Source organism: Lepeophtheirus salmonis, chromosome 5 (assembly GCF_016086655.4).
Source record: "Lepeophtheirus salmonis chromosome 5, UVic_Lsal_1.4, whole genome shotgun sequence".
In the NCBI taxonomy this organism is placed as follows: Eukaryota; Metazoa; Arthropoda; class Copepoda; order Siphonostomatoida; family Caligidae; genus Lepeophtheirus; species Lepeophtheirus salmonis.
Genome location: NC_052135.2, coordinates 21,086,904 through 21,112,345, shown reverse-complemented (window position 1 = coordinate 21,112,345; position 25,442 = coordinate 21,086,904). Strand labels below are relative to the sequence as shown.

The 25,442-nt window shown below is 31.5% G+C and overlaps 2 protein-coding genes across 2 annotated transcripts; both read right to left on the bottom strand.

The window, feature by feature from the left end:
• Nucleotides 1-96: 96 nt before the first annotated feature.
• Nucleotides 97-8,995, bottom strand: LOC121117556 (uncharacterized). Its single transcript, XM_071888985.1, has 28 exons — nucleotides 8,966-8,995; nucleotides 8,691-8,920; nucleotides 8,386-8,601; nucleotides 8,013-8,243; nucleotides 7,708-7,923; nucleotides 7,335-7,565; nucleotides 7,030-7,245; nucleotides 6,657-6,887; nucleotides 6,352-6,567; nucleotides 5,979-6,209; nucleotides 5,674-5,889; nucleotides 5,301-5,531; nucleotides 4,996-5,211; nucleotides 4,623-4,853; nucleotides 4,318-4,533; nucleotides 3,945-4,175; nucleotides 3,640-3,855; nucleotides 3,267-3,497; nucleotides 2,962-3,177; nucleotides 2,589-2,819; nucleotides 2,284-2,499; nucleotides 1,911-2,141; nucleotides 1,606-1,821; nucleotides 1,061-1,260; nucleotides 838-1,005; nucleotides 754-777; nucleotides 498-689; nucleotides 97-437 (listed from the first exon to the last, which is right to left on the bottom strand). The coding sequence occupies exons 1-28, from the start codon at nucleotides 8,993-8,995 to the stop codon at nucleotides 262-264; spliced, it is 5,706 nt and encodes a 1,901-aa protein (XP_071745086.1). The 3' UTR covers nucleotides 97-261.
• On the bottom strand, nucleotides 8,941-15,759 carry LOC139905371 (uncharacterized). Its single transcript, XM_071888369.1, has 17 exons — nucleotides 15,639-15,759; nucleotides 14,098-14,149; nucleotides 13,808-14,023; nucleotides 13,435-13,665; nucleotides 13,130-13,345; nucleotides 12,757-12,987; nucleotides 12,452-12,667; nucleotides 12,079-12,309; nucleotides 11,774-11,989; nucleotides 11,401-11,631; nucleotides 11,096-11,311; nucleotides 10,724-10,954; nucleotides 10,419-10,634; nucleotides 10,046-10,276; nucleotides 9,741-9,956; nucleotides 9,368-9,598; nucleotides 8,941-9,278 (listed from the first exon to the last, which is right to left on the bottom strand). The coding sequence occupies exons 1-17, from the start codon at nucleotides 15,733-15,735 to the stop codon at nucleotides 9,059-9,061; spliced, it is 3,498 nt and encodes a 1,165-aa protein (XP_071744470.1). The 5' UTR covers nucleotides 15,736-15,759; the 3' UTR covers nucleotides 8,941-9,058.
• Nucleotides 15,760-25,442: the final 9,683 nt, after the last annotated feature.

Genomic DNA, 25,442 nt, shown 5'->3' with positions numbered 1-25,442 from the left:
AAAAATATGGGTTAATTTGTATATTCAACACAGCCTTGTTTTGAATTTATTATAGCAAATGGATTATAAGGAACAAAGTTAAATATAAAAGGCAAATTCAATGATTTTGTTAATTGTTTTTGCATATACAACAGACAAATGACATATTCAAAGTTCAATGTTGAAAGGATGTAAACATAAGTGTGAAAGGATGTAAACATAAGTGAAAAATATTAACTTGATCATAATAACTTCAGCATTGTGAAAATTTTTAATTCCAATCTAATTACAAAATGCATTATTTTCACATAATCCCCATCCTTTTGCCTCGCCATCAGAGTCAAGAGTTGTAGCACACCATTTCAATCCATTGTTGTCAATATCTGTGCATTTATCATACTTCACATCATAATACATGAATGGTAAGATACAAGCCTGACCCTCAGTTGTGAGGCACGCTGAAAGACATTTTTTATATTGAAAATGTAGTTAATGGATATGAAATTATATTTTCTTACAATTTGAATTAGGTGAAGGTGCAACATCACAACTGTCCTTGCAATATTGCCATCCCAATGTTTCATCAGAATTTGTATATTTACTAACGGCACACCAAGGTTTTGAGTCACCAACAAGGGTACATTTGTCATACTCAACGTCATTAAACTTAAAAGGAAATAAACATCTATAACCCAATGACGAAGTGCATCCTAGAATAAAAATATTAAGAGCAATTAATTTCTTCATATCCCATTAATGTATAAATTTACTCACCAACATTAGTGCTCGTTTCTTCAACTATGTTGAAAAAAATATATAAAAAAATATTAAAAACAAGACTTGCAAATTAAATCATACCTTCACAACTAGATCCACATTCTCCGAATACACGAGCAAAACCCTCTCTATAAAGAGAAATAGCACACCAAGGAACATTACCGTTATCAACAGAAGCACAGTTAGAATATTCAAATCCTTTGTAAATAAACGGAAACATACAAGGAATATTCTGCTTTGTAAGACAACCTAAAAGCAAGCCAAATATAAAAACAATATAACCAATATTTTTAAAAAAACTTACTTTTTCCTGGAGCAGAAGTTGTTATACTATTTACAATGTCGAAATTTCCACCTTGGAATTGGGTAAACCAAGACAATACAAATGAAAGATTTACTGAAAAAACACCTTGGAGCTCAGTAACCGACATTTCTACGCTGTAGCCTCTTCGGTAATGATGGAGAGCGACGTTGGCAATATGGGTTTTATATTGGGATCCCAATCTAAAATTATAAAAATATTACTCCTATTACACTTTAAATAATAACTATTATGATGGGAACTAAACCAAAACTCTAACAATTGCTACAGAAACCCATAACATATAAAATTAAGCCTGACCAAAAAAGATGAATATTTATTGACAAAAATTAAAAAAATATTTATCGATAAATTTTTTCCTAAATAATTTAAATTGTTTCAAGTAAAACATGTTAATACAGTCATAAAAAATTGAAAAAAACGAAGAAAAATTTTTTTTTATAAACTTTATCTTGCCTGTGTAAAAAAAAACTGATAACAAATTAAATTATAAGATATAATATAAAAAGTCGAAAATATTTCCGTACGTTAAATAAGGTGATGTAAAAGGTTTAACATCTTCACTGTCAGGAGCTGATTTCCCTGATTTAAAGAAAGAGAACCATGATTTGATTTGTTTGCTCGTTATTGTGTCTGAGCCATATTCGGAATTGAGTTCTAATAAAGAACGCTCATACGTATAGCCTGTTTCGAAGTGATAGAGTATCAAATGAGGAATGTGTACGTTTTTATCATAGCCAGTTCTAGAAAGGAAAGAAAGAATAGGATTAAAATAAATTCAAATTGAATATTTATTGGTTCATTCCTAGTTTTGATTACAAAAATTACATACCCAAGTGCTCTAGTCGTTAAGGTTGATGAGTCTGGTGAAGAGGTCGTTGTTGCACCATTTGCAATGTCATTATTACCATCTTGGAACTTGACAAACCAAGACGTTACTTCTAATTCGGTGACTTCCTTTCCATTTTCTTTGAGTTCATTAAATGACTTTTCTACGCTAAAGCCTTTTCTGTAGTGATGGAGGACGATGTTGCCAATGTGGGTTTTATTTTTTGTTCCCATTCTAAAATTGGAGAATTAAAGTTTATTCCTTTTTAAATCATGGTACATGATGGATTTTAGGAGAAAGAATGGTCATATGTGGAACTGATTAGGAATTCTCAATTTTCAGAAAGAATAAAGAAGGTTGGTACAAATTTACTTACGTTGAATAAGGTGATGTAAAAGGTTTAACATCTTCACTGTCAGGAGCTGATTTCCCTGATTTAAAGAAAGAGAACCATGCTTTGATTTGTTTGCTCGTTATTGTGTCTGAGCCATATTCGGAATTGAGTTCTAATAAAGAACGCTCATACGTATAGCCTGTTTCGAAGTGATAGAGTATCAAATGAGGAATGTGTACGTTTTTATCATAGCCAGTTCTAGAAAGGAAAGAAAGATTAGGATTAAAATAAATTCAAATTGAATATTTATTGGTTCATTCCTAGTTTTGATTACAAAAATTACATACCCAAGTGCTCTAGTCGTTAAGGTTGATGAGTCTGGTGAAGAGGTCGTTGTTGCACCATTTGCAATGTCATTATTACCATCTTGGAACTTGACAAACCAAGACGTTACTTCTAATTCGGTGACTTCCTTTCCATTTTCTTTGAGTTCATTAAATGACTTTTCTACGCTAAAGCCTTTTCTGTAGTGATGGAGGACGATGTTGCCAATGTGGGTTTTATTTTTTGTTCCCATTCTGAAATTGGAGAATTAAAGTTTATTCCTTTTTAAATCATGGTACATGATGGATTTTAGGAGAAAGAATGGTCATATGTGGAACTGATTAGGAATTCTCAATTTTCAGAAAGAATAAAGAAGGTTGGTACAAATTTACTTACGTTGAATAAGGTGATGTAAAAGGTTTAACATCTTCACTGTCAGGAGCTGATTTCCCTGATTTAAAGAAAGAGAACCATGCTTTGATTTGTTTGCTCGTTATTGTGTCTGAGCCATATTCGGAATTGAGTTCTAATAAAGAACGCTCATACGTATAGCCTGTTTCGAAGTGATAGAGTATCAAATGAGGAATGTGTACGTTTTTATCATAGCCAGTTCTAGAAAGGAAAGAAAGATTAGGATTAAAATAAATTCAAATTGAATATTTATTGGTTCATTCCTAGTTTTGATTACAAAAATTACATACCCAAGTGCTCTAGTCGTTAAGGTTGATGAGTCTGGTGAAGAGGTCGTTGTTGCACCATTTGCAATGTCATTATTACCATCTTGGAACTTGACAAACCAAGACGTTACTTCTAATTCGGTGACTTCCTTTCCATTTTCTTTGAGTTCATTAAATGACTTTTCTACGCTAAAGCCTTTTCTGTAGTGATGGAGGACGATGTTGCCAATGTGGGTTTTATTTTTTGTTCCCATTCTAAAATTGGAGAATTAAAGTTTATTCCTTTTTAAATCATGGTACATGATGGATTTTAGGAGAAAGAATGGTCATATGTGGAACTGATTAGGAATTCTCAATTTTCAGAAAGAATAAAGAAGGTTGGTACAAATTTACTTACGTTGAATAAGGTGATGTAAAAGGTTTAACATCTTCACTGTCAGGAGCTGATTTCCCTGATTTAAAGAAAGAGAACCATGCTTTGATTTGTTTGCTCGTTATTGTGTCTGAGCCATATTCGGAATTGAGTTCTAATAAAGAACGCTCATACGTATAGCCTGTTTCGAAGTGATAGAGTATCAAATGAGGAATGTGTACGTTTTTATCATAGCCAGTTCTAGAAAGGAAAGAAAGATTAGGATTAAAATAAATTCAAATTGAATATTTATTGGTTCATTCCTAGTTTTGATTACAAAAATTACATACCCAAGTGCTCTAGTCGTTAAGGTTGATGAGTCTGGTGAAGAGGTCGTTGTTGCACCATTTGCAATGTCATTATTACCATCTTGGAACTTGACAAACCAAGACGTTACTTCTAATTCGGTGACTTCCTTTCCATTTTCTTTGAGTTCATTAAATGACTTTTCTACGCTAAAGCCTTTTCTGTAGTGATGGAGGACGATGTTGCCAATGTGGGTTTTATTTTTTGTTCCCATTCTAAAATTGGAGAATTAAAGTTTATTCCTTTTTAAATCATGGTACATGATGGATTTTAGGAGAAAGAATGGTCATATGTGGAACTGATTAGGAATTCTCAATTTTCAGAAAGAATAAAGAAGGTTGGTACAAATTTACTTACGTTGAATAAGGTGATGTAAAAGGTTTAACATCTTCACTGTCAGGAGCTGATTTCCCTGATTTAAAGAAAGAGAACCATGCTTTGATTTGTTTGCTCGTTATTGTGTCTGAGCCATATTCGGAATTGAGTTCTAATAAAGAACGCTCATACGTATAGCCTGTTTCGAAGTGATAGAGTATCAAATGAGGAATGTGTACGTTTTTATCATAGCCAGTTCTAGAAAGGAAAGAAAGATTAGGATTAAAATAAATTCAAATTGAATATTTATTGGTTCATTCCTAGTTTTGATTACAAAAATTACATACCCAAGTGCTCTAGTCGTTAAGGTTGATGAGTCTGGTGAAGAGGTCGTTGTTGCACCATTTGCAATGTCATTATTACCATCTTGGAACTTGACAAACCAAGACGTTACTTCTAATTCGGTGACTTCCTTTCCATTTTCTTTGAGTTCATTAAATGACTTTTCTACGCTAAAGCCTTTTCTGTAGTGATGGAGGACGATGTTGCCAATGTGGGTTTTATTTTTTGTTCCCATTCTAAAATTGGAGAATTAAAGTTTATTCCTTTTTAAATCATGGTACATGATGGATTTTAGGAGAAAGAATGGTCATATGTGGAACTGATTAGGAATTCTCAATTTTCAGAAAGAATAAAGAAGGTTGGTACAAATTTACTTACGTTGAATAAGGTGATGTAAAAGGTTTAACATCTTCACTGTCAGGAGCTGATTTCCCTGATTTAAAGAAAGAGAACCATGCTTTGATTTGTTTGCTCGTTATTGTGTCTGAGCCATATTCGGAATTGAGTTCTAATAAAGAACGCTCATACGTATAGCCTGTTTCGAAGTGATAGAGTATCAAATGAGGAATGTGTACGTTTTTATCATAGCCAGTTCTAGAAAGGAAAGAAAGATTAGGATTAAAATAAATTCAAATTGAATATTTATTGGTTCATTCCTAGTTTTGATTACAAAAATTACATACCCAAGTGCTCTAGTCGTTAAGGTTGATGAGTCTGGTGAAGAGGTCGTTGTTGCACCATTTGCAATGTCATTATTACCATCTTGGAACTTGACAAACCAAGACGTTACTTCTAATTCGGTGACTTCCTTTCCATTTTCTTTGAGTTCATTAAATGACTTTTCTACGCTAAAGCCTTTTCTGTAGTGATGGAGGACGATGTTGCCAATGTGGGTTTTATTTTTTGTTCCCATTCTAAAATTGGAGAATTAAAGTTTATTCCTTTTTAAATCATGGTACATGATGGATTTTAGGAGAAAGAATGGTCATATGTGGAACTGATTAGGAATTCTCAATTTTCAGAAAGAATAAAGAAGGTTGGTACAAATTTACTTACGTTGAATAAGGTGATGTAAAAGGTTTAACATCTTCACTGTCAGGAGCTGATTTCCCTGATTTAAAGAAAGAGAACCATGCTTTGATTTGTTTGCTCGTTATTGTGTCTGAGCCATATTCGGAATTGAGTTCTAATAAAGAACGCTCATACGTATAGCCTGTTTCGAAGTGATAGAGTATCAAATGAGGAATGTGTACGTTTTTATCATAGCCAGTTCTAGAAAGGAAAGAAAGATTAGGATTAAAATAAATTCAAATTGAATATTTATTGGTTCATTCCTAGTTTTGATTACAAAAATTACATACCCAAGTGCTCTAGTCGTTAAGGTTGATGAGTCTGGTGAAGAGGTCGTTGTTGCACCATTTGCAATGTCATTATTACCATCTTGGAACTTGACAAACCAAGACGTTACTTCTAATTCGGTGACTTCCTTTCCATTTTCTTTGAGTTCATTAAATGACTTTTCTACGCTAAAGCCTTTTCTGTAGTGATGGAGGACGATGTTGCCAATGTGGGTTTTATTTTTTGTTCCCATTCTAAAATTGGAGAATTAAAGTTTATTCCTTTTTAAATCATGGTACATGATGGATTTTAGGAGAAAGAATGGTCATATGTGGAACTGATTAGGAATTCTCAATTTTCAGAAAGAATAAAGAAGGTTGGTACAAATTTACTTACGTTGAATAAGGTGATGTAAAAGGTTTAACATCTTCACTGTCAGGAGCTGATTTCCCTGATTTAAAGAAAGAGAACCATGCTTTGATTTGTTTGCTCGTTATTGTGTCTGAGCCATATTCGGAATTGAGTTCTAATAAAGAACGCTCATACGTATAGCCTGTTTCGAAGTGATAGAGTATCAAATGAGGAATGTGTACGTTTTTATCATAGCCAGTTCTAGAAAGGAAAGAAAGATTAGGATTAAAATAAATTCAAATTGAATATTTATTGGTTCATTCCTAGTTTTGATTACAAAAATTACATACCCAAGTGCTCTAGTCGTTAAGGTTGATGAGTCTGGTGAAGATGTCGTTGTTGCACCATTTGCAATGTCATTATTACCATCTTGGAACTTGACAAACCAAGACGTTACTTCTAATTCGGTGACTTCCTTTCCATTTTCTTTGAGTTCATTAAATGACTTTTCTACGCTAAAGCCTTTTCTGTAGTGATGGAGGACGATGTTGCCAATGTGGGTTTTATTTTTTGTTCCCATTCTAAAATTGGAGAATTAAAGTTTATTCCTTTTTAAATCATGGTACATGATGGATTTTAGGAGAAAGAATGGTCATATGTGGAACTGATTAGGAATTCTCAATTTTCAGAAAGAATAAAGAAGGTTGGTACAAATTTACTTACGTTGAATAAGGTGATGTAAAAGGTTTAACATCTTCACTGTCAGGAGCTGATTTCCCTGATTTAAAGAAAGAGAACCATGCTTTGATTTGTTTGCTCGTTATTGTGTCTGAGCCATATTCGGAATTGAGTTCTAATAAAGAACGCTCATACGTATAGCCTGTTTCGAAGTGATAGAGTATCAAATGAGGAATGTGTACGTTTTTATCATAGCCAGTTCTAGAAAGGAAAGAAAGATTAGGATTAAAATAAATTCAAATTGAATATTTATTGGTTCATTCCTAGTTTTGATTACAAAAATTACATACCCAAGTGCTCTAGTCGTTAAGGTTGATGAGTCTGGTGAAGAGGTCGTTGTTGCACCATTTGCAATGTCATTATTACCATCTTGGAACTTGACAAACCAAGACGTTACTTCTAATTCGGTGACTTCCTTTCCATTTTCTTTGAGTTCATTAAATGACTTTTCTACGCTAAAGCCTTTTCTGTAGTGATGGAGGACGATGTTGCCAATGTGGGTTTTATTTTTTGTTCCCATTCTAAAATTGGAGAATTAAAGTTTATTCCTTTTTAAATCATGGTACATGATGGATTTTAGGAGAAAGAATGGTCATATGTGGAACTGATTAGGAATTCTCAATTTTCAGAAAGAATAAAGAAGGTTGGTACAAATTTACTTACGTTGAATAAGGTGATGTAAAAGGTTTAACATCTTCACTGTCAGGAGCTGATTTCCCTGATTTAAAGAAAGAGAACCATGCTTTGATTTGTTTGCTCGTTATTGTGTCTGAGCCATATTCGGAATTGAGTTCTAATAAAGAACGCTCATACGTATAGCCTGTTTCGAAGTGATAGAGTATCAAATGAGGAATGTGTACGTTTTTATCATAGCCAGTTCTAGAAAGGAAAGAAAGATTAGGATTAAAATAAATTCAAATTGAATATTTATTGGTTCATTCCTAGTTTTGATTACAAAAATTACATACCCAAGTGCTCTAGTCGTTAAGGTTGATGAGTCTGGTGAAGAGGTCGTTGTTGCACCATTTGCAATGTCATTATTACCATCTTGGAACTTGACAAACCAAGACGTTACTTCTAATTCGGTGACTTCCTTTCCATTTTCTTTGAGTTCATTAAATGACTTTTCTACGCTAAAGCCTTTTCTGTAGTGATGGAGGACGATGTTGCCAATGTGGGTTTTATTTTTTGTTCCCATTCTAAAATTGGAGAATTAAAGTTTATTCCTTTTTAAATCATGGTACATGATGGATTTTAGGAGAAAGAATGGTCATATGTGGAACTGATTAGGAATTCTCAATTTTCAGAAAGAATAAAGAAGGTTGGTACAAATTTACTTACGTTGAATAAGGTGATGTAAAAGGTTTAACATCTTCACTGTCAGGAGCTGATTTCCCTGATTTAAAGAAAGAGAACCATGCTTTGATTTGTTTGCTCGTTATTGTGTCTGAGCCATATTCGGAATTGAGTTCTAATAAAGAACGCTCATACGTATAGCCTGTTTCGAAGTGATAGAGTATCAAATGAGGAATGTGTACGTTTTTATCATAGCCAGTTCTAGAAAGGAAAGAAAGATTAGGATTAAAATAAATTCAAATTGAATATTTATTGGTTCATTCCTAGTTTTGATTACAAAAATTACATACCCAAGTGCTCTAGTCGTTAAGGTTGATGAGTCTGGTGAAGAGGTCGTTGTTGCACCATTTGCAATGTCATTATTACCATCTTGGAACTTGACAAACCAAGACGTTACTTCTAATTCGGTGACTTCCTTTCCATTTTCTTTGAGTTCATTAAATGACTTTTCTACGCTAAAGCCTTTTCTGTAGTGATGGAGGACGATGTTGCCAATGTGGGTTTTATTTTTGTTCCCATTCTAAAATTGGAGAATTAAAGTTTATTCCTTTTTAAATCATGGTACATGATGGATTTTAGGAGAAAGAATGGTCATATGTGGAACTGATTAGGAATTCTCAATTTTCAGAAAGAATAAAGAAGGTTGGTACAAATTTACTTACGTTGAATAAGGTGATGTAAAAGGTTTAACATCTTCACTGTCAGGAGCTGATTTCCCTGATTTAAAGAAAGAGAACCATGCTTTGATTTGTTTGCTCGTTATTGTGTCTGAGCCATATTCGGAATTGAGTTCTAATAAAGAACGCTCATACGTATAGCCTGTTTCGAAGTGATAGAGTATCAAATGAGGAATGTGTACGTTTTTATCATAGCCAGTTCTAGAAAGGAAAGAAAGATTAGGATTAAAATAAATTCAAATTGAATATTTATTGGTTCATTCCTAGTTTTGATTACAAAAATTACATACCCAAGTGCTCTAGTCGTTAAGGTTGATGAGTCTGGTGAAGAGGTCGTTGTTGCACCATTTGCAATGTCATTATTACCATCTTGGAACTTGACAAACCAAGACGTTACTTCTAATTCGGTGACTTCCTTTCCATTTTCTTTGAGTTCATTAAATGACTTTTCTACGCTAAAGCCTTTTCTGTAGTGATGGAGGACGATGTTGCCAATGTGGGTTTTATTTTTTGTTCCCATTCTAAAATTGGAGAATTAAAGTTTATTCCTTTTTAAATCATGGTACATGATGGATTTTAGGAGAAAGAATGGTCATATGTGGAACTGATTAGGAATTCTCAATTTTCAGAAAGAATAAAGAAGGTTGGTACAAATTTACTTACGTTGAATAAGGTGATGTAAAAGGTTTAACATCTTCACTGTCAGGAGCTGATTTCCCTGATTTAAAGAAAGAGAACCATGCTTTGATTTGTTTGCTCGTTATTGTGTCTGAGCCATATTCGGAATTGAGTTCTAATAAAGAACGCTCATACGTATAGCCTGTTTCGAAGTGATAGAGTATCAAATGAGGAATGTGTACGTTTTTATCATAGCCAGTTCTAGAAAGGAAAGAAAGATTAGGATTAAAATAAATTCAAATTGAATATTTATTGGTTCATTCCTAGTTTTGATTACAAAAATTACATACCCAAGTGCTCTAGTCGTTAAGGTTGATGAGTCTGGTGAAGAGGTCGTTGTTGCACCATTTGCAATGTCATTATTACCATCTTGGAACTTGACAAACCAAGACGTTACTTCTAATTCGGTGACTTCCTTTCCATTTTCTTTGAGTTCATTAAATGACTTTTCTACGCTAAAGCCTTTTCTGTAGTGATGGAGGACGATGTTGCCAATGTGGGTTTTATTTTTTGTTCCCATTCTAAAATTGGAGAATTAAAGTTTATTCCTTTTTAAATCATGGTACATGATGGATTTTAGGAGAAAGAATGGTCATATGTGGAACTGATTAGGAATTCTCAATTTTCAGAAAGAATAAAGAAGGTTGGTACAAATTTACTTACGTTGAATAAGGTGATGTAAAAGGTTTAACATCTTCACTGTCAGGAGCTGATTTCCCTGATTTAAAGAAAGAGAACCATGCTTTGATTTGTTTGCTCGTTATTGTGTCTGAGCCATATTCGGAATTGAGTTCTAATAAAGAACGCTCATACGTATAGCCTGTTTCGAAGTGATAGAGTATCAAATGAGGAATGTGTACGTTTTTATCATAGCCAGTTCTAGAAAGGAAAGAAAGATTAGGATTAAAATAAATTCAAATTGAATATTTATTGGTTCATTCCTAGTTTTGATTACAAAAATTACATACCCAAGTGCTCTAGTCGTTAAGGTTGATGAGTCTGGTGAAGAGGTCGTTGTTGCACCATTTGCAATGTCATTATTACCATCTTGGAACTTGACAAACCAAGACGTTACTTCTAATTCGGTGACTTCCTTTCCATTTTCTTTGAGTTCATTAAATGACTTTTCTACGCTAAAGCCTTTTCTGTAGTGATGGAGGACGATGTTGCCAATGTGGGTTTTATTTTTTGTTCCCATTCTAAAATTTTGAATTAAAGTTTATTCCTTTTTAAATCATGGTACATGATGGATTTTAGGAGAAAGAATGGTCATATGTGGAACTGATTAGGAATTCTCAATTTTCAGAAAGAATAAAGAAGGTTGGTACAAATTTACTTACGTTGAATAAGGTGATGTAAAAGGTTTAACATCTTCACTGTCAGGAGCTGATTTCCCTGATTTAAAGAAAGAGAACCATGCTTTGATTTGTTTGCTCGTTATTGTGTCTGAGCCATATTCGGAATTGAGTTCTAATAAAGAACGCTCATACGTATAGCCTGTTTCGAAGTGATAGAGTATCAAATGAGGAATGTGTACGTTTTTATCATAGCCAGTTCTAGAAAGGAAAGAAAGATTAGGATTAAAATAAATTCAAATTGAATATTTATTGGTTCATTCCTAGTTTTGATTACAAAAATTACATACCCAAGTGCTCTAGTCGTTAAGGTTGATGAGTCTGGTGAAGAGGTCGTTGTTGCACCATTTGCAATGTCATTATTACCATCTTGGAACTTGACAAACCAAGACGTTACTTCTAATTCGGTGACTTCCTTTCCATTTTCTTTGAGTTCATTAAATGACTTTTCTACGCTAAAGCCTTTTCTGTAGTGATGGAGGACGATGTTGCCAATGTGGGTTTTATTTTTTGTTCCCATTCTAAAATTGGAGAATTAAAGTTTATTCCTTTTTAAATCATGGTACATGATGGATTTTAGGAGAAAGAATGGTCATATGTGGAACTGATTAGGAATTCTCAATTTTCAGAAAGAATAAAGAAGGTTGGTACAAATTTACTTACGTTGAATAAGGTGATGTAAAAGGTTTAACATCTTCACTGTCAGGAGCTGATTTCCCTGATTTAAAGAAAGAGAACCATGCTTTGATTTGTTTGCTCGTTATTGTGTCTGAGCCATATTCGGAATTGAGTTCTAATAAAGAACGCTCATACGTATAGCCTGTTTCGAAGTGATAGAGTATCAAATGAGGAATGTGTACGTTTTTATCATAGCCAGTTCTAGAAAGGAAAGAAAGATTAGGATTAAAATAAATTCAAATTGAATATTTATTGGTTCATTCCTAGTTTTGATTACAAAAATTACATACCCAAGTGCTCTAGTCGTTAAGGTTGATGAGTCTGGTGAAGAGGTCGTTGTTGCACCATTTGCAATGTCATTATTACCATCTTGGAACTTGACAAACCAAGACGTTACTTCTAATTCGGTGACTTCCTTTCCATTTTCTTTGAGTTCATTAAATGACTTTTCTACGCTAAAGCCTTTTCTGTAGTGATGGAGGACGATGTTGCCAATGTGGGTTTTATTTTTTGTTCCCATTCTAAAATTGGAGAATTAAAGTTTATTCCTTTTTAAATCATGGTACATGATGGATTTTAGGAGAAAGAATGGTCATATGTGGAACTGATTAGGAATTCTCAATTTTCAGAAAGAATAAAGAAGGTTGGTACAAATTTACTTACGTTGAATAAGGTGATGTAAAAGGTTTAACATCTTCACTGTCAGGAGCTGATTTCCCTGATTTAAAGAAAGAGAACCATGCTTTGATTTGTTTGCTCGTTATTGTGTCTGAGCCATATTCGGAATTGAGTTCTAATAAAGAACGCTCATACGTATAGCCTGTTTCGAAGTGATAGAGTATCAAATGAGGAATGTGTACGTTTTTATCATAGCCAGTTCTAGAAAGGAAAGAAAGATTAGGATTAAAATAAATTCAAATTGAATATTTATTGGTTCATTCCTAGTTTTGATTACAAAAATTACATACCCAAGTGCTCTAGTCGTTAAGGTTGATGAGTCTGGTGAAGAGGTCGTTGTTGCACCATTTGCAATGTCATTATTACCATCTTGGAACTTGACAAACCAAGACGTTACTTCTAATTCGGTGACTTCCTTTCCATTTTCTTTGAGTTCATTAAATGACTTTTCTACGCTAAAGCCTTTTCTGTAGTGATGGAGGACGATGTTGCCAATGTGGGTTTTATTTTTTGTTCCCATTCTAAAATTGGAGAATTAAAGTTTATTCCTTTTTAAATCATGGTACATGATGGATTTTAGGAGAAAGAATGGTCATATGTGGAACTGATTAGGAATTCTCAATTTTCAGAAAGAATAAAGAAGGTTGGTACAAATTTACTTACGTTGAATAAGGTGATGTAAAAGGTTTAACATCTTCACTGTCAGGAGCTGATTTCCCTGATTTAAAGAAAGAGAACCATGCTTTGATTTGTTTGCTCGTTATTGTGTCTGAGCCATATTCGGAATTGAGTTCTAATAAAGAACGCTCATACGTATAGCCTGTTTCGAAGTGATAGAGTATCAAATGAGGAATGTGTACGTTTTTATCATAGCCAGTTCTAGAAAGGAAAGAAAGATTAGGATTAAAATAAATTCAAATTGAATATTTATTGGTTCATTCCTAGTTTTGATTACAAAAATTACATACCCAAGTGCTCTAGTCGTTAAGGTTGATGAGTCTGGTGAAGAGGTCGTTGTTGCACCATTTGCAATGTCATTATTACCATCTTGGAACTTGACAAACCAAGACGTTACTTCTAATTCGGTGACTTCCTTTCCATTTTCTTTGAGTTCATTAAATGACTTTTCTACGCTAAAGCCTTTTCTGTAGTGATGGAGGACGATGTTGCCAATGTGGGTTTTATTTTTTGTTCCCATTCTAAAATTGGAGAATTAAAGTTTATTCCTTTTTAAATCATGGTACATGATGGATTTTAGGAGAAAGAATGGTCATATGTGGAACTGATTAGGAATTCTCAATTTTCAGAAAGAATAAAGAAGGTTGGTACAAATTTACTTACGTTGAATAAGGTGATGTAAAAGGTTTAACATCTTCACTGTCAGGAGCTGATTTCCCTGATTTAAAGAAAGAAAACCAAGCTTTGAGTTGTTTGATTGTGATGATTTCGGGGCCATATTCTTTGATGAGTTCTATGAAAGAACGTTCAGTACAATAGCTTGTTTCGAAGTGGTAGAGTATCACATGAGGTATGTGAATTTCTTTATTGTAGTCAGTTCTGAAAGGAATGAAAAATGTTTAATTTAGGTGGTTTATTGGTTAATTTCTATTTTGGTCACATTAATTACGTACCCAAGTTCTCTTGTTGTTGAGTTTATTTTGTTTGAGCAAACTGCATTTTGTTCTGTAAAATGTAATTTTTTAATTGTTTTTATTTTATTGTATGTTTATTGTAAGGTAGATTCATATATACTTATTTTTACTTTAATTTTTTCACTGAAAGAATTTTTAATAATTCTTTCATGGGTTTTATATTACACTTTTTTGCTTTTTTAAAAAGTGGATATACTTTTGATCATGAAATAAGCGTTACCTAAAAAAAATTTTTTTTGTATTCAATGATTTATTTTTGTCGAAAATGTTAATAATGATTGACATCTTTTTTTGACATATTGGACATAAACTTTTGTTTAGGAATTATCTTAACATTTGAGGAACAATTGTTTTCTGTAAAGATTCAGTAACTTTTCATAGTTTTTCCTATTATTTTTATAATTTTTATTATAGCTAGTATAATTTATTAAATTTTATAATTGTACTTGATGAGAATTTTTTTTAGCAAAATGTGTTATTCATGTTTTTATTTTGTAAGTTTTCTTAATTTACTTGTTAAAATACATAGTGCAAGTAGACAAGGTATTGAAAATGACTGTTTTATAGTCCAAAGGTGGGTATGTTGGATATATTACAAGACAAACTACTGATTTCTTTAATTTCTTATTAAGTTTCAAAAGTAGCAGACATTTCGAATGTTTGTCTTTTTAATTTTTAACTTTCTTTAATCTAAAGATGTTCCAACTTGCCACATTTTTTTACTTATGTTTAGATATATCTATATTACTGAATGCAACAATTGAATTTTTTTTTTTTTTTTTTCATTTTTGTTCAAATTTTTTTTTGTATCTTTTTTTTCATTTAAAATTAGGCTTTTTGAGTAATTATCATTTCGATTTCTGTATAAATGTTACCTTTATTTAGGTTCGTACTTAAATTTGGAAAAAGAAAATTATTCAGAATCATACTTTTTTGTTAAAAACTTTAATTGTGTTGCATGTGAAACGATCTAAATTTGACAGAACACAATAAAAATATCTAAATTTAGTGATTGCATACTTAAACCTTTTATTTAAGTTTGTAACATTTGCTGATTTGGGTGATCGTATTATTAGTAATCAACATGTCGAGTGCTTTTCTTTTTAAACCAATTATATAATAATTTCATAAAGTGCTTTCACTATATAAAAATACATTACTTTTAATTATTTGGTCTGAGATATACAGGGTTGATCATATCTAGTGGTACACAATTTTATTATTTTTAATTTATTAAGAGTAAAATTTATACGAGAGGTTATGTGAGGACATCAATATAACAAAATTATTTTATAGTTAATTTAAAAATTAAATGATTTGGTCAAAATATTAAAACTATCAATAATACATATTTTAATAACTGCTCAGCCAATCCAATTCTTGAAGAAAATGGATGATAATTAGAGACAATGAATATTCCCGGTTTTTTTTAAATCTACTTTTAATATTGAGAAAAAAATATTGTTGATATAAAACAATTTCAAAATGGATAATTCTAACTGATATATAAAATGAATTACCTTGTCCTGTTGAAACCAAAAATAATGTCGAAAGAAGCAAGGGAAATAAATATTTCCTAGCTGTTCTGTTTCCCATATTAACACTATATGAAATCATAGTTATTCCTAGTACATATATATATATATATATACTAATCTATAGGATAAGCTAATAATGTTTTTAGAATTCAGCTGTTTACTTTTTAGATAAAGTTTTTCTTCAATACCTGCCGCGTAATAGAAATATAGAAATAAAATATTAATTATAGATTGACAACTCATTGCTCGTATTTTAGCAATTGTATAGAGAAGGTTTCAATACACGAGTGATTTTTGTTACTACATAAGAGACATTCATTTATATTAGATTATTAACTTTTCATATTTAGTAAGAAACACAAGGTCAAAATTTTTATTTAAAAGAACATGACTAAATGCAATTTATAGACAATTGATGGTGATATCATAACAAGAATAGATTTGGTTATAATTTTTGGGAAGAGCCTACATTTGAACGAATAACTTTTTTTTAGAAAGGAAAGTTAATTTGTTTTAGAAAAGAAAAGTTCATTTGTTTTTTGCAAAATATCGACAAAGTGGTAATATGGTTATAGTAACAATAAGATTTTTTTTTCATTTGAGGACACGTTCATGGCTAACGGTATCTCTGATATCTGAACTTTGGAGCACAGAGATATCCTATTTCGTTATTCCCATATGGAAGAAGGATGTAGGTTGTTAAAGGTTTTTCCGAAGGATTGTTCCTGTTCCCTGTGACCCTCTAATACATACATTAGGAAAAAATACCCTTTGTTTAGTGAGATCAATGTTTATAAATGTATTATATTTCTCCATCCTCCCATGAAGCCCATATGTTTGAACATTTTGTTGCCCTGGACAAGGAAGATCAAAAAATAAAATTTATAATTAGTGGACAGATAGTTTTTCTTTCTTCATGGCTATAGTGAAATCCACAGTTTAGAAACTATCATACACATTATTTGAAAAATGGGTTCACACTAAAACAAAATATGTTGACTAGAAATCCATCAAATAATCCACGTAATAGAAACATTTATGAAAGAAGAGAAGGTATAAAATATTTTCTGGAGAATCTGATTAAAGATCATGGTATTTTTGTACAGGGAAGAGTTGCATCTCAGTATAATCTTAACACCATTCGTTTCCCATGTTAGTGGAATAGAGATGTTCCAAATCATAAATATAACTAATCATGGTTAGATAAAGGATAGAATAGCTATTTCAGTAAACCGACTTTTATTCAAAATTGGAAGACTGTGTGTACCGTATTGGGTATAATAGGTCGGTTAGCGATATTTGCCATATTTGTTATGATTATTCTCAAGAATTGACCTCTTTGTTCATATAATCATTACAGACTAATCTTTTGATTGATTGGACTTTTAATATCAATGACAGTATCAAGGAGCAATTGCACCATGTTTTAACTGTACGCATATACTTTTAATTTATGATTTAAGAAATTTTTGGTGTTTAAATCTCCTACTTCTCTTTTAAAATGCTAATATTATGTAGATGTCTGTAGTTTAATTTTCATTTGCACTCAATTTTAAACATTAAAATCTAATAAAAATGTCCACAAATCGTCAAAATATACTCTCTAAGCTCTGACCTTGAAATTCATCTAGGAAAACTATAAGTTTTAAGTCCATAAAAATGACATTTTCAATAAAAATGGTACCTTTACAGGACTACAGGAAAAATAATTAACAAACTAAACAGGGGCAAAAATATTAAAATGAATGAAAATTACATTTTATATAGTCTGAGAAAGGCTGCTAAGTTTTTAGTTTGTTTATTTTAAATATGTGATATAAGGAATACCTATCATGTATCAAAAGTTATACCTCTTTTATGTGCTACCCCTGCTGAAGACAATTATTTATGTATCATTTATGAGATTAAAAGTAATTTTTTAAATTACAAAAAAAAGAAACTTATCTCCAAAAAGATTACACAGCTTGAATGAATTTGGTTATTGATTTTTTTTTAGCTTTATGGAATCTTGAATCTCTTTTGGATCAGTCAACTTTGAGATAATTATTATTTATGAAGCATCATCTCAAGAATTTTCTTATGAAACAACCCCAAAATTATAAAAGCGATCCGTGCACTGAAGATCCCACTATGTTAAAGACCCTTCCAACTTATTAAACAAGATTGAAGGAATTAAGCAAAGATTCAAAATAAACTATCAAGAGTTATGAGCTATCTTAAGAATGCATAAATCTAATAGAGGTCAGACCCCTTAATCAGTACATATATCTCTACAAACGCTGCATTATACCCATCTTTTGTAAACTACATAGAATTACGACACTATTTTCCAACGCCCAATTATGACATTCAGATTGAGTTTAACAACAATTTCACCATCATTTTTAAGAAAGTATACCTATTTCATTGGAATTTTTTATTGAATATTTGAAATAACGAAAAATCAAAAGAAATAAGTATAAAGTTATCGAAGCTTTAATAGTTTACTTTAAGATATGCCAGAAAAATGATTTACTTATTGTAAATTATCCGATACCCTGTGAGTAGATTTTATAAAAATGTGGAAAACTACAGTTTTTCAGTTTTAGATCATTTTTTCGGGTGCAAACTGCAAAAGGATAACCTCTTTTAGCAGGACATACAGTCAAAAAGTTAATGCTGTCCTTACAAAGGACAGTATATTTTTTACACCTTAAAGTCAAGAACGGAAAACAACACTAAAGGATTTTTAAACATAGGAAAGGAGCAGGGATTTTTTTAAATGGTTCTAGGTCATTTTATTTCCTCTAAAATACATCCCCAGACATTTAATACCCACTTTAAAGATGGATATTTAGTGATGTCATACAGTTTCAATCCAGATATGAACTTAAAGTAGGTAGTTGAGTGTAAGTGATCCTGGAGAAAGGTCTGATGGGTCTGAGCATACTTGATCATTATTTACGTAGATCTGAACTATGAGATGAGAAATAGGGATGATGAAATTGATTAGAGGGAGTAGTAATAATGAAAGACAATCGCAGGGAAGAGTAACAGCGTTATTTACTTCTACTTCCCTAGGTTTAAACAATATCCATGGGTTGTGATTTCATTCCTACTCACTATTAAAGACTTATAATGACAGTCATTTCTCATTCATAAACACCATAAATTGTTCATATCCATGTCCCATTCATCACAAGTCATCAGTCATATCTAGTGTCAACTGTCCAACTGTACATAAAAACTACAAACTGCCTTTAAACCTATTAAAAGTGGGAATGAAATGTCCGAGGATGACATTTAGAGGGAATGAAATTGCCAGTCACGATATATGAGAATATATATACAAGACTCATATCATATCATTATTGATGAGTCATCCATAGTCATTAAAACCAGACCCCATTAGTAAACTATAATATAGTGGAGAAGAAAAGCTTCGTTGTCATGACGTTTTTTAGATTAAATGCTAGCAAAGAAATAAACACGAATAACACTTTGTATAAAACAAGAAATTAGGGAGGAATTACTACGATGTGGTTCCTCAATTCTGCTCCGAGTCTTAGACGCAATTAACATATAACTCCAGAATAAATCTTCAATGTTGCTCTCCGTCTTTCATGAGCACACGCATAAGTGACTGATTACTTTATACTTAGATTGTTCTCTCTTCAAGAAATAAATAATAATAATTACAGCTTTTGAAAGTAAAAAACTCTATCGATATTGTCAGCGATAAAAAAATATTGCATGTGTTAAGGTAATATTTTATACAACTCTAAGAATGATTATATTTGAGTATATTCAATTTGATTTCAAGTAATGGAATAATTGTAGCTGAAATATTGAAAAGGATTGATTATTATTATTATGATAATAATCAATTTTTTCAATATTTCAGCTACAATTACTCCATTATTAGATACTTATTTTAAGTGAGTAATTGAGATAAAAAAATTAATGAGTATGACCTAGGTACATTGATATATAGACAATAAAATGTCCAAAAATAAAATAAGGTAGATGTATTTACGTCATAGATGAGGAGTTTAGCTACATCATTTTAACTTTAACAAACGTGACTTCAGACTTGTAATAGGGCACTTTGACATGAAAATTTTTAGTCAACTATATTTTACTTAAAAACAAAAAAAAACAATAAACCATGACATCAGGCAATCAATTTTCAAGAAAATATTTTTCACATTACTTTAAATTAATTATCATCAATAAAAACTTCAATTTAAAAAATTAGGTAGTTATTAGAGGTAGCATTTGGATTGAAAATCCAATACTGGTCTGAGACAGTTAGGATTTTCAGTGGAACGAACTAATTCGTTTCTTTAAAGAAGTATGGTCCTTAAGAAGTTCAATTTTTGTATGCTGTTGATTATTATTTCAAGAATAGCTATTAATTATTATATACATTGAATTGATAGTTATCATCTTATTAATGACTGAACATGAAAAGACACGAATTAAAAAGGAAAGGAATATATGTTCAATGTTATTAGAAAAAGGTTAGGCAGGGTAAACCAAGAATACTTGAGTCTACTAGAAAGCAAAGAAAAACACTCCTCCAGAAAAGATGGCCTAAAAAAGCATTAGCTGTAATACATAATATTAATTTGATAGTAATTGTATATTGCTTATGGCGCCATTGCTATTAAAAAGAAGAAAAAGATAAAAAACATCATACTTGAGTAAAGCAAATTGCTTGACCCTCTTTTGCTAAGCCTCCTCATCAAAGCAATACTCCACTCAATAAAAGTGTCCAATTCTAAGGAAGTCTTCCACCTTTACTTCTAACAGCAAATTTAAAATCCTTAAATATAAAAAAAATATAAGAAATATAATAACTAAAACTAGAGTAAGTTTGCTTTGCATTAATAAATTAAGAACTCTTTTGCTTAGTATAGGGGGAACAAGGAAAATCCGGAATAACTTTAACGGGTAATTATAAGACTTTTATAAGAGATGGAAAGATTATTTTTGATACATTTGAAAGTCTCATTAAATGTAAAAGGATTATTTGTAATGAAAGACTTAAGAATTTTGGGCACCAAGAAGATCCCTTTTTTTATCGGCTATCATCTTTCTCCTTCATGTGGCGTTTCACCAATGATATTTTCGTCAATTATGTTGGGGACACGGAGTGGTTTTTTTCCCCCTCTGTTCATGTTGCAGTAGAAAGGACAACTTAATGGAGAATGGTTTCCGATAACATATTTTGAATATTATGATCCTGAGAGGATAGTATTTCATCTGCAAGGATTAGCTGATCAATGAAGTGTTGTACATTTGATGATGAACTAGATAGGTCTTTATAAAGAATTCTGTTCTATTTTGGATCTGATAAGTTAAGATGAGGGGTCTGATCCTGAAATCACAGATTTCAAGAATGAAGAATCTCTCGTTGATTTTACTGCATTGGAATCTGAACTAAACTTGCTATCAACTCTCCAACTCCAACAACATTTTTTGGTATTCTTTGATGTTGATTAATTTATATTTACAGCCTGTGCGAGTATCTCCGAATTTGAGCATTGATTCTTTATTATGTAGAACTTTAATTTTTTATTTGTCCACTGATAGGCAGAAGAGATAGAAAACTTGCTTACTCCCCACGACATTGAAGGAACCCGAGCCCAAACCTGGAGTTATATTACAAAATTTAAGTGATATGGATAAATTGCTCCAAGTGATTTAAAGATACTTTTCAAGGTTTCTTCTCACCCCACAACGCCAATACACTTCACTTCCTTGGTGAAAAGACCTAGTGTTTTTGCCACTTCGATGTTTGCCACCTGGCCAACTGTCTTCAAGACTTTAACTTTGAAAGATTTTGTTTAATGTAACTCAATTGCTCTTTTTAAACCTCTTATGTCGATTTTAAAAACATATCCCGACAATTTACTTTCATAATGAAACGAGAAACAAAGATCTTTGAACTTACAAAGAATATGGATGGGCTTGAACTGACATGAGACAGGTCATACGCCGGATGATCAGCTTATCAATAGCAATTTCGACGATGTCATAGTCTTGAAATTCCTTTTCAGATTGAACTGAACCATCCTCTTTCTCAATTAAAAGTTTAAAAAACTCCCAGTTCGTGCTTTTAACAATAATATTCTTATTATCTGTTTTCTCCTTAAGGTTGACGTTATCGTCCATTCGGTTAAGGGATGAAGAGTGGTGACAGGAGATATATTTTTTCCCCTCAATCCGGGTATCTTGGTCCACATTCTCACCATGAGGTTGTTAAGCTAGATTAAGCTTAACATCCCTATGGTTCCTGTTAGCCTCTGATCCCTTCATATTTTGGGAATTCAGTGGGGAAATGGATCCCCCTCACCAAAGGACATCCTCAATATGTAAACTGTTGGAATACTGAAATGTGTTAAATACTCTTAAACATCTCAAAAGAAGTTATGAATAAGTTTCCGACCTAACAAAGATAGAAGACATTTTTTCTGATTTTTTTTATTTTATTTTTCAACATACTCTCCTTGGGATTTTAGACCCTTCTCCGTAATCTGTCCGAATAGTACTCTGCGTATTTCTCCCAAAAAAAACTGTTCACTGTATACTTTTTGTTTTTGGCTCAATAACTCCGAGTTGGATTGACCTAGACGTGTCAAATTTTAAGATAACAAGTCTTTATATGTTTGCTATTGTTTAAATCTAGCACATATTTTCCAACACAAATATCTAATGTCAGCTTGATACTCGACATTGTCCATTTTCATAGAAACGCCCACATGAACTCACTCAAACGACTGTAAAATATCAATTACACATCCAAAATGGTTGAAACTTTCATGAGTAACTATCCACAGATACTAGATAGATATGACTTGCTTGTATTTACAAGTGCTGTTATCTTCATGTTGAGTTTAAAAACTTTTTAGTCCACTATGATATGTCTCTGAGAAAATATTTCTCGAGAGAAATTGAACTATTTCATGAAAAAATTGATAAGCAATTGAAATATAGAAAATATTGAATAAAATAGGGATCTCCATATAATTTATTCTGAATAAACGATGGACGATTTGAATGTTTATTTTTTTGTCGCTCATCGTTTATCCTTCACTTTTATGAATTCGTTCAGTGTTTATCTTTCATGAACAATTTTTTTAACAATGAACGATTAGCACTTTTGAACGATTATGAGCAAGCCTGTATAGTTCATAATATTATAATCCTACGTAGTATTATTCTATTAGATACTGTCTTATAATATAGCTTAGTCATATTCTATTAAAACTGTATCCATACATTTTTATTTGTATATGATAGTCAAATAAATTTCTTAGAAATAATAAAATGGCCAAAATATGTATATATATAGATGCAACGAGGAATCAACAAGAAATTCCATTCCTGTCCTTGTGGAAACAGAGAATAAGTATAACTTAATACTTTGTTTATATCCCAAAAAGAATGAAATATGAAATACCCATCACGTATCAAGTCAGAGGATCGAATGGACAGCTGACACAAAAATACAAGATGTATTTTTGTGATAGTTGGGTAACACCGTCTAGTCTTCTATGGGTAATCCCTGTAGATTTATAAAATAACTATCTCTCTTTTTAGGGATGGCATTGATATATCTTCCTTCTACCTTGGCTTGTGTAAATGTAATATAGAAAACGTAAATAAATCTTGTTTAAATGTTATTATACACGGCGTTACCTCGCTAACGAAAAACTATCCCATGTATTTGGTTGTCCCCTGTCAATTTTTTTGTCTCACTTGAAGGAGAAGGCGGCAAGACATATGGTATGTTAATATCAGCTGCCTATTCTATCATTTTGAAGGGGAGAAAATGAATTACTTCTATAAACAGGAGAACCTTCTACAATTAAATTAAAATAACTACAGTGAAAATATTATAAATAAGTATTTAAATTCAGATATTACATTTATTTATAAAACAAATAGTATCAAAGATGGGTAATAATGCTTACTTCAGAAGGACACATTAAATAATGAACTAAAAATAAGAAAGAGTACACACAACAATAGTTCTTCCTATTCTATATTTTTTAAAGTATTTTTTTCATCACAAACTACTCAACTTTACACACTCCATTTCAAAAAGGACAAGAATACAATTTCCTGTTGTATATATGTTACAGGCAAACTGTGTAACTAGGCACTTTATGAAATTCTTTAAAAAAATTGTACGTTCATGAAATGAACGTAAATGATTTCTGTTGATTACTATATCTAGAAAAACAAAAAAACATTAAAAATATATCTTTATTTAAAAATGATTATCTTTATTTAGAAATCATAGTATAAATAACAAAATGCACTATATATATATATATATATAGGTTTATACATTATACAATTACCACGACAATAATTATACAATTTCATAAAATTTACTTTAAAATTAGTTTTATTTGAAAAATTAAGACTTCTATGCAGTGTTAACTTCATCAACTATTTTCAGTTTCGTCTCGTCTTCGTCAAATTTTCGTCTTCCTCTCGTCTTTGTCAGGTTTTTGTCTTCGTTATGAAAAAAAGCTTTGTTGACGAAATGACGAGGCTAAAATATGTTTATCTAGTCTATTATTTTTTTTCAACCCGTTGCTTTGTTTAATTGCACCATTCACTGGAAAATAAGTCATCTCAAGATAGCATTCCAAATCACGAATAATGTGTAATTGATCAAATAAAAGTTATAATGGACGTTAATGCATTTATTTACCTTGTATGTTGTAAAGTTTTTATCAAATCTGTTCATTTGAAGTACATATATTTTAACCCGACATTAGAACCTCCAATCTTTATTACTACACAATATGAAAGTACTCATCGAGTCGAGTATATGTATATCTTCCCACGCTCTCCAGAGAATAAATGAGAATTATAAAAAAAAAGCGAGATTAAAAATTAAGACAAAAGTACTTTCATATTGTGCAGTAATAAAGAATGAAGGACTAATATCCGGTTGAAATTGATATATATCTGATTAACAGATTCAATGCGAACTTTACAAGTTACTAGATATATAAATGTTTTTGAATCCATTATAGTTTTTTATTTAATCCATTACACCTTATTTGTAATCTTGAAGGCTATCTTTAGCTTTTCCAGCAAATGATGCAATTAAAAAGAGCAATGGATTGAAAAAAAAATTAAACTGGTTCAGATATTAAAAATTTATCTACTTAAATATAAATGACATGAATTTGATTTTTAAGTAATGAAAAGACAGCATTTCTATGGGAATTCCCAAAACACTTATATACTTCCGTGTATTCCTCCTGCAAGTTTTTTTCTCTCCGTAAATCGGCATTTCGTAACATACTTACTTTATTTGGTCTATTTTTGGGGAAGGTATTATATATAATTTACTCTTACATATAGATTTTCATCTTGAACTCCAATCCAAGGTAATTAATTTACCGAAGCTCCAAAACAGTTTGAAATCAATCTGCCATATATTTGGGAAGTTGCTTCACAAAAATTATTTAATAAACTTAGAGAGAAACATTTTTTTTAAGACTTGTTAGCATACATAGCTTAATGAATCGGCCTAACAAGCTGCGGAGGATTTATTATTGCAATATTAAATTCAAATCATTTGTCTTAAACTATAATTCGCAGTTGCGAGTCTTTGAATACATAATTCTAATCGATTTTATAGCTTTATCTTCGAGCTTTAGTTACAAATTTGTGGGCCTCAGACAAAGCCAGTTGAAAAAAAAAGGCGAATGGATGATGTTTGACGCTTCTCCCTACTTTTGCTTCTTCTACTTAAATTTCCTATATGTGGTA

Coding starts and splice junctions, on each gene's coding strand:
- LOC121117556 (XM_071888985.1), bottom strand. CDS start 8,995: ATGACCATTCTTTCTCCTAAAATCCATCAT. Junction 7,566..7,707: donor TTTACATCACCTTATTCAAC/GTAAGTAAATTT, acceptor CTCCAATTTTAG/AATGGGAACAAAAAATAAAA. Junction 5,890..5,978: donor TTAACGACTAGAGCACTTGG/GTATGTAATTTT, acceptor TTTCCTTTCTAG/AACTGGCTATGATAAAAACG.
- LOC139905371 (XM_071888369.1), bottom strand. CDS start 15,735: ATGATTTCATATAGTGTTAATATGGGAAACAGAACAGCTAGGAAATAT. Junction 13,666..13,807: donor TTTACATCACCTTATTCAAC/GTAAGTAAATTT, acceptor CTCCAATTTTAG/AATGGGAACAAAAAATAAAA. Junction 11,632..11,773: donor TTTACATCACCTTATTCAAC/GTAAGTAAATTT, acceptor CTCCAATTTTAG/AATGGGAACAAAAAATAAAA.